Below are 8156 nucleotides of genomic sequence, written 5' to 3'. Positions count from 1 at the left end.
GGGCTAGAGGGGGAGTGGAGGAGACTGGGGCCTAGGAGGTAGCAGAACCAGTAGGGCAGGGGGAATTGGAGCTGATCGAACGGAGGGATGAGGGCAATCCAAGGATGGAAGCAGGTAAGAGGCAAGCGGTCGCAAATTGTGGAGGATGGCTATCAGAATGAGGGGGTCATGGGGTAAGGGCCTCAGGTGAAGAATGATGGAGGTGGTGGTTGTGATCACTGGAGTCTGGGGGTGTCAGGCAAGTAGGGGCTCCATGTGTCCCTGTTTGTGCCCAGTGTGTGCAGAGATGCAGTAGTATGCATATGTTATGATAGTGTGCACATATTAGTGTGCATGTGTGAGTGATGAACAACGAATTGCTTCATTCCAGTTGTACTAGAAAATGCTGCTACAAGGAATGCGCATTTGGCGTGTCATTGCCTTTATCCCTGAGTCAGATTTCGGGTTGGTGTGGGATCGATCGTACTATGTGCATATTGGCATCCACATTAGCAGCTTTGGCTGTGAAGGGCTTTGGGACGACTCACTGTAGTGGCAGGTAAGGTTTCCCGAGGTACTGACTGTTAGGTGATTGGACTGTGAGTGTATGCAGATCTCACTGTGAGTTACTGAGAGCTTGTGCGATGAGCTCAGAGTCAGCAAGCTGCAGCTCCCAGTGACCTTGTCCGTTGTTTCTTCAGCCAGGATATGGCAGACAGCAATATGGCCATGGCCTCCAACTCCAGGCAGATGTTGGAGAGCTTACTGAACAAAAGTATGAGGATCCAAATGACCGATGGCAGGACATTGATTGGTCTCTTCCTGTGCACGGACCGGGACTGCAACGTCATTTTGGGCTCAGCCCAGGAGTACCTGAAACCAACAGGTAAAGAGTAGTCTGTGACCAGAGGACGAGAGGCTGGGGGACGGTGTTCCAGAGTCAATGATGGACCTTATGAGGAGGGTGGGGAGAGGGTAAATAACAACAGGTACCTGCGGGTGGAAGAGGGGTTTGGTACAGGGAAAGAATAGCAATCTGCAGAGGCAGGGAGTATGGTGGGGAGAGACAGGAACCTGTCTGGGGTTGGGAGGAGCATAAAGAACAGGAACCTGCCAGGTGAGGGTGGTAAACGACAGGAGCCTGCGAGGGTGGGTCAGTAACAGGAATCTACAAAGAGTCAGGGCAGTGTTAGGGTTAACTCTGTCCTGAAAGCAACCTTTCTTTTACCTGTCTCACTTAAACCTCCTGTTGTCTCAAGCAAATCTCTCCTCAATCTCTCTCACTCTGAGGAGAAAAATCCTGATCTCATCACTAAAGCCCTCTCATCCCTAGAATCATTCAGATGAAATGGTGACTCAGTGGTTAGCACTGCTGCCTCCCAGCGCCAGGTACCCGGCCTTGATTCTACCCTAGTGCTACTGTCTGTGTGGAGTTTGCACATTCTCCCTGTGTCTGCACGGGTTTCCACTGGGTGCTCTGGGTTCCTCCCATAGTCCAAAAATGTGCAGGTTAGGTGGATTAGTCATGCAAAATTGACCATAATGTGCAGAAAGGTGCAGACTAGGTGGGTTAGCTGAAACTTTATTGCTGGAACAGCACAGCAGGTCAGGCAGCATCTAGGGAACAGAAGATTCGACGTTTCGGGCACATGCCCTTCTTCAGGAAGACTAGGTGGGTTAGCCATAGTAAATGCAAGGTTAGGGGTATAGGACAAGGGTGGGTGTGTCTGGGTGGGATAAGGCTCTTCGGTGGATCGGTATGGCCTCGAGGCCGCTTAGCCTGCTTCCACGCTGTAAGAATGCTGGGATTTCTGCACACTTTCTCAGGCTCTCATATCTCCCCTATAGTGTGGAAACATGAAGTAGGGCCCCAACTCTAGTTGGTGAGAATGGTCATCAGCCTAATGGGTTTACCCTACATGCCTGCAGCAGTGGAAAGTCTCCATCTTGCATGTGGTGGCCAGAGCCATATTTCTAGAACATTGCACAGATTGAATGTGACTTCCTCTGCAGAAGGTGAGGCCAAGAGGAATGATGTTTACTTTATTTTAAATGCATCTCATTGCAGATTCCTTGGCACACGGTGAACCGCGAGTGCTGGGTCTGGCCATGATCCCTGGGCATCACATAGTTTCGATCGAGGTTGAAATGGACAGTGTGTCAAGCCCACCGTATATGTGAGGCAGAGCTTGGCTGTTGGAAGCCAGGCATGCATTGGGTGCCGAGGCCTGGGTGCACGGTCAATGTCAGTTGCACTGTGAGGACCATGACCTTCCCCACCCCTGCCCAGGCTTCCACCCAGCCAGCACCTTGTTCGTCGTTATTGCATTGGTGGCAGGGGCTTGTTCCTTTTGAAGATTACTTGTGAAGTTCAACTGAGAAATTGGAACAAGCTGGACAGCGTCGCCTGAGTCAGACCGTTGGCTGGTCCATGTTTCTTCTGACCTCTTCCTCTTCCTCTTCCTTTTCCAACATGATGCATGAGGCCTCCCATGACCATCCAGTCAATACATCGCCTGCCCTACACGCACCCCAAGAAAACCAACCTGGGATCTATAAACCTATGACTTATCAACAGCAGCTGCCCACTGAAGGGCACATGAATTGAGCCTCGGGGATATTGCTTTTCCAGTGATTATTTTGAAGCAGAGGGCTGATTGATTAGTGAACTTGAAAACTGTTTCCCAGTTTGTTCTTTATGATCCATTATCAGTAGCTTGTGTGAGTATGTATATATGTATACAGAACAACCTCGGTTATATGAATTTCAGATTATCTGAACAAGATCTCAAGGTCCTGTAAATTGTTATGAACTCTGTATAAAAACACAGTATGAGAGAGACGCTTATCCTGAATCACATATAGGAGGACATCCACCAGGACAAAAACAATTTTTTTTTCAAACATCCTGACATGGGCAAACTACAATGTATTAACAACAACAAACAATACACAAAAATCTGAGTTGCAACTTGAATTTCTGGATCTTCCAGAATCTTAAGAACTGGTTGCCTGGTTTCTGTCTGTCTGTCTGCCTCTCTGTCTGTCTGCCTGCCCCTCTGCGTTTCCCTGCCCCTCTGCGTTTCCCTCTCCCTTTCAGCAGGAGAGTGGGGCTGGAGCTGAAATTCGCTTGTTGCAACTGAACAGGAGCTGCTTTATCCTCGCTAGCAGAAGCCACTCGATTTGTCCTCTACCTGCACACACACACACACACACACACACACACACGTGTTAATGAACCTTTAGTTCACTCTTGTCCCAGTCCAAAATGTTGCGTGAGTGAAAGTCATCTGAAGTCAGTCGCTGTTCAGGAGTTGGCACGATCACAAGATGCTCCTGAGTGGACAGAAAGTTCAGTTGGAATGTTCGGTATGGCTTCCTTTGTTTACGATCAGATCAGTTCTTGGAACAGGGTACTCCCCACCTGTCTCGTTGCTCTGTAACCTGTCCTGGCGAGGAGCAGACTAGTTTGTTCATTACCTCTCAGCACATAATGGGGAGCTGCCCAGCCACTGAGGCATCGCAGGCACATTTGCCTTGCTCTCATGCACAATGAGGTGTCTTCCCTGGATGATGGCTGTGCACTGTCTATCACTCACTCCCCTTTCCCCTATGATAGCCTGTAGCTATCACATGCCTTGGACAGCTCACCCATGCTCTGCAGGCTGACTAACACTGAGCTTCTCTCCTCTTCCAACCGCGCCACACGGCAATATCAAGACTTGTGGATATTTCTATCTTTACTGCAGATTTCCAGCCTGCACAGTGTTTTGGTCCTGGGAGTAAATGTGAACAGTGGTGTCAGCAAAACATGATGCTTTGTAGGCAGAAAGCATTAATATACATAACCTGAGAGAGAGACAGACAGAAAATATGTATTTTGTGGCAGTCATTTTTATTCAAATATGTGCATTTAGGAAAAATATTTAAATGATTGATTTTTTTTGTCCATTTGAAATGTTTAACAAAACGTATGTGGCTAAACTCAAAAAAACTTGAGCCTCTGAGTTATTGGGGACTGTATTCATCCGTTCTTCCTGTTGATTTCGTCCAATTTATTTCACTCGGAGGTCTTGTTCCTCTATGTGTTCAATCTTTAGGAAAGGTTACCTGTGCTCCATGCCACACCAATATTTTCCATAGAGGTATAACCTTTTTATTTTTGTGGGATTTGGGCATCGCTGGCACAGTTGGCATTTGCCCAGCCCTAGTTACCCATTGAACTGAGTGGCTTTAATCAGCCACTTCAGAGGGCTGTTCAGAATCAACCAAATTGAAGTCATGTGAAGTTCCAGACCTGGTAAGATAGATTTCCTTCCCTAAAGGACAGTAGTCAACCAGTTAGGTTTTTACAGCAACTGGTGATCATTTCATAGTCCCTGTTACTGAAAGTTGCTTTTAATTTCAAATTCTTTAATTAAATTTAAAGTTACACCGGCTGCAATGGTAGAATTTCCACACATGACTCCACCTCCTTAGAGTGTTAGTCTGCCCCTGGATTGCTCTTCTATTGGCATTACTGCTAAGCGATCGCCTTACATGGTGCGGCTTATTTCTCTAGGCTGAGAGGGTGACCTGTTGGAGGCGACAAATGTTATGAAGGCAAGGTGACAAAAGATAATGGTAGAGATGATGTTCCTCAAGTGAGGGGAGGGGCAGAACTCAGGAAAATAGTCACCAAGAAATTCCATCAGGAATTCAGGAAAAACCTTTTCGCCCAGTGAGTGGGACAATATGGAAGTCACTGTATAGAGAGTGGTCGGGGGAGTAGCATCGATTAAGGTTTGAGGGGGACGTGGATCAGTTGCATCCGGTTTCTGTGAATACCTTGTAAGCTTCTTCCAGTAACATTCAACTTCTGCCAGAACATTCGCAATACGCTTATGTAGATAGGCTTAAACATGCATAACTTCAACGACGCAAAGCTGTGAGGTGGGAAACTTTGTATGCTGTTATATTAAAAAGCAAACATTTTATTTGTTATGCAAGTTCGTAAGAATATTTTGTGTGTGTGCATATATTTTATATTAAAAATCCCCATTGCATTAATAACTTTACCCATGCAAAGGGGATACCAAAACATTCTTGGACAAACAGGGTAGTGTGCCCATGAATAGATCTCCCTGTGTATCCAGGTGGAACAGGGTGCTACGAGGGAGTGATTTTAAAATAGCACCCCAAGCAAGTGTACCCTGAGGTACTTTGTAATTGCACCATTGTTTGCTGGACTGTTTCAGCTGGGTTTTTTTGTGTGGTGTATGACTGGTTTTACAACATCGGATAGGCCGGGCACCAAATGAAATAGTTTTTAAAATGGCTGCCTGACCAGATACAAGGCCATTTTTCATTTTATAAAATATCTGCTGTAAGGTTAAGTTTTTTTGCAATGGGGGGGGTGGGGGAAGGGATTTCGTTTTTTTTAATCTGTGATATAAAGTTCTGTTAACGTGTGTATCAGAGTGATTCTCTACTCGATCAGCACACCAGCTCCCACGGTTATTGGAGAAACATCCCACCCCACCATGTTCCCCTTGAAGTCACACCCGTTGTTTTGCAGCAGAAGGCTAACCTTCATCTCTGAGATGGCTGCGTCCCACAGGTTAAAGCCTGTCAGCTTTCCAGTGAACGCAGTGGGTACCTTGGCGTTTTCGCCCGCCTGGCATTTGGCATTTACTTGGCCCAGTTGCACAGCTCCTCCGCCAGGGATTGTGTGCAACCCGGTGGTAAGGCTGCGTGAAGCCATCACCTGACCATTGGCTACCAACGTGATGTTCCCAAAGTTGCCGTCCCAGATCCCGCAGTAGTGCGTCCACTTTCCCGAGAAGCCTGTGCGAGTGTGTACTTCCACAGAGTCCGCCGAGAACCAGACTGCGCCTCGGCTGAGGTACAGCTGGAATCCGGTGCCATTTCCTTCAGCGCAGTAGGAGAACAGCACCACTTCTTCCGTTGTGCTGCTTGGATTTGCCCAGATGCAGGCGGTGAAGGTGAGGAGGTTGCGGCTGTCTGCAGGGAGAATGTTGGCCTGTGTCCCCTTCATGTGAGCGGGAAATGTCAATGCCCTCTGGCATCCTGTTAAAAACAATACAGGAATTAACATGCTTTTAGGGAAAATCTAATTCTGTCCTCTTGTAATTGGGAGGCCACTCAGCCTGTTAAAACCAATTAAAGGTGAACAGTGTGATTCCTGCTTAAATATCTGTCTCTGTATCTCTACTGATCTTTCCCATACTTCTGCAAGTTAATTTTATTCAGCTGTATCTTCATCCCCTTAGGAATATTGTGCCCAGTTCTGGTCGCCCTACTATAGGAAAGATACAGAGGCTTTGGAGAGGGTGCAAAGAAGGTTTACCAGGATGCTGCCTGGACTGGAGGGCTTGCCATATGAAGAAAGGTTGAATAAGCTCGGACTTTTCTCTCCGGAGAGAAGGAGGAAGGGAGGAGACCTGATCGAGGTGTACAAAATAATGAGAGCATTAGATAGAGTCAATAGCCAGAGACTTTTCCCCAGGGCCGGATTGACTGGTACGAGAAGTCATAATTTGATGATATTAGGAGGAAGGTATAAAGGAGATGTCAGAGGTAGGTTCTTTACACAGAGAGTTGTGAATGCATGGAATGCGTTGCCAGCTGTGGTGGTGGAAGCAGAGTCATTGGGGACATTTAAGTGGCTGTTGGACATGTACATGGATAGCAGTGAGTTGAGGGGTGCGTAGGTTAAGTTACTATATTTTACATTAGGATTAAATCTTGGCACAACAACGTGGGCCAAAGGGCCTGTTCTGTGCTGTACTTTATTCATGTTTTTAAAACTCTAGTGTCTCTCCCTCAATGTGAAATTTGATTGTTATAATCAGTGCTATCTGGGGGCACTCAGAACCAATTAATGGTTCAATAATTAATTAACTACTGCATCACACATCACTTGGTCGAATTTAATTTCAATAAATACGAGGTGCTGCATTCTGAGAAAGCAAATCTTAGCAGGAATTATACACTTAATGATAAGGTCCTAGGGAGTGTTGCTGAACAAAGAGACCTTGGAGTGCAGGTTCATGGCTCCTTGAAAGTGGAGTCTCAGGTAGCTAGAATAGCAAAGGAGGTGTTTGGTATGCTTTTCTTTATTGGTCAGAGTATTGAGTACAGGAGTTGGGAGGTCATGCTGCAGCTGTACAGGACATTGGATCAGCCACTTTTGGAATATTGCGTGCATTTCTGGTCTCCTTTCTATATCAAGGATGTTGTGAAAATTGAAAGGGTTCAGAAAAGATTTACAAGAATGTTGCCAGGGTCGGAGGATTTGAGCTATAGGAAGAGGTTGAATAAGCTGGGGCTGTTCTCCATGGAGTGTCGGAGGCTGAGGGTTGACCTAATAGAGCTTTATAAAATCATGAGGGTTTTGGATAGGATAAATAGACAAAGTCTTTTCCTTGGGGTGGGGGAGTCCAGAAGTAGAGGGCATAGGTTTAGGGTGAGAGGGGAAAGATATAAAAGAGACCTAAAGGGCGACATTTTCACACAGAGGGTGGTAAATGTATGGAGTGAGCTGCCAGAGGATGTGGTGGAGGCTGGTACAATTACAACATTTAAAAGGCATTTGGATGGGTATATGAATAGGAAGGGTTTGGAGGGATATGGGCCGGGTGCTGGCAGGTGGGACTAGATTGGGTTGGGATATCTGGTTGGCATGGACGGGTTGGACCGAAGGGTCTGTTTCCATACTGTACATCTCTATGACTCTATGGTCCAGTATATCTGCTCTGTGGGTGAGTCTTGAAAATGCTGTGTTCGGAAGTTATCCTAAAACACTCCAGAGCTCTGCTTTCAAACTACTTTGCCAGTCTGATTTTTCCAACACCGGGGTGAAAATCACCCATAATTATTGCAGTACCTTCCTCACAAGCCCCCATTCTTTCTTCCTGTATAATCTGCCCTAGAGTGTGATTGTTGTTAGGGACTACCACAAGTGATTTGTGAAGAGAAATCAGAGTTAATGTTTCTAGTCCGATGACCCTTCTTCAGCACTGTACACCAGACCCGAAACGTTAACTCTGATTTCCCTTCACAGAGGAGAAAGTGAGGTCTGCAGATGCTGGAGATCAGAGATGGAAATGTGTTGCTGGAAAAGCGCAGCAGGTCAGGCAGCATCCAGGGAACAGGAGAATCGACGTTTCGGGCAT

The 8156-nt window shown here is 46.5% G+C and overlaps 2 protein-coding genes across 2 annotated transcripts in view; one reads left to right on the top strand and one right to left on the bottom strand.

Moving 5' to 3' along the window:
• Positions 1-314: 314 nt before the first annotated feature.
• On the top strand, positions 315-4962 carry naa38 (N-alpha-acetyltransferase 38, NatC auxiliary subunit). Its single transcript, XM_043686747.1, has 3 exons — positions 315-538; positions 681-865; positions 2048-4962. The coding sequence occupies exons 1-3, from the start codon at positions 345-347 to the stop codon at positions 2158-2160; spliced, it is 492 nt and encodes a 163-aa protein (XP_043542682.1). The 5' UTR covers positions 315-344; the 3' UTR covers positions 2161-4962.
• Positions 4963-5047: 85 nt separating this feature from the next.
• Positions 5048-8156, bottom strand: part of LOC122548202 (pentraxin-related protein PTX3-like) — a 4907-nt gene continuing 1798 nt past the window's right edge. The window contains exons 2-3 of the mRNA XM_043686746.1: positions 6339-6344; positions 5048-6050 (exon numbers count right to left, since the gene is read on the bottom strand). Of these exons, the coding sequence (XP_043542681.1) occupies positions 5447-6016 (570 nt within the window). The 5' untranslated portion in view covers positions 6017-6050; positions 6339-6344 and the 3' untranslated portion in view covers positions 5048-5446. The remainder of the gene's footprint in view (positions 6051-6338; positions 6345-8156) is intronic.

This window comes from Chiloscyllium plagiosum, unplaced genomic scaffold, assembly GCF_004010195.1.
Source record: "Chiloscyllium plagiosum isolate BGI_BamShark_2017 unplaced genomic scaffold, ASM401019v2 scaf_5924, whole genome shotgun sequence".
NCBI classification, from domain to species: domain Eukaryota; kingdom Metazoa; phylum Chordata; class Chondrichthyes; order Orectolobiformes; family Hemiscylliidae; genus Chiloscyllium; species Chiloscyllium plagiosum.
This window is presented reverse-complemented; position numbering and strand designations above follow the sequence as displayed.

What these genes read in the sequence shown, in the direction of transcription:
- naa38 (XM_043686747.1), top strand. Translation starts at nt 345, where the DNA reads ATGAACAACGAATTGCTTCATTCCAGTTGTACTAGAAAATGCTGCTAC. An exon ending in ACGACTCACTGTAGTGGCAG is followed by an intron (nt 539 to 680) that starts GTAAGGTTTCCC and finishes TTGTTTCTTCAG; the next exon opens with CCAGGATATGGCAGACAGCA. An exon ending in GGAGTACCTGAAACCAACAG is followed by an intron (nt 866 to 2,047) that starts GTAAAGAGTAGT and finishes ATCTCATTGCAG; the next exon opens with ATTCCTTGGCACACGGTGAA.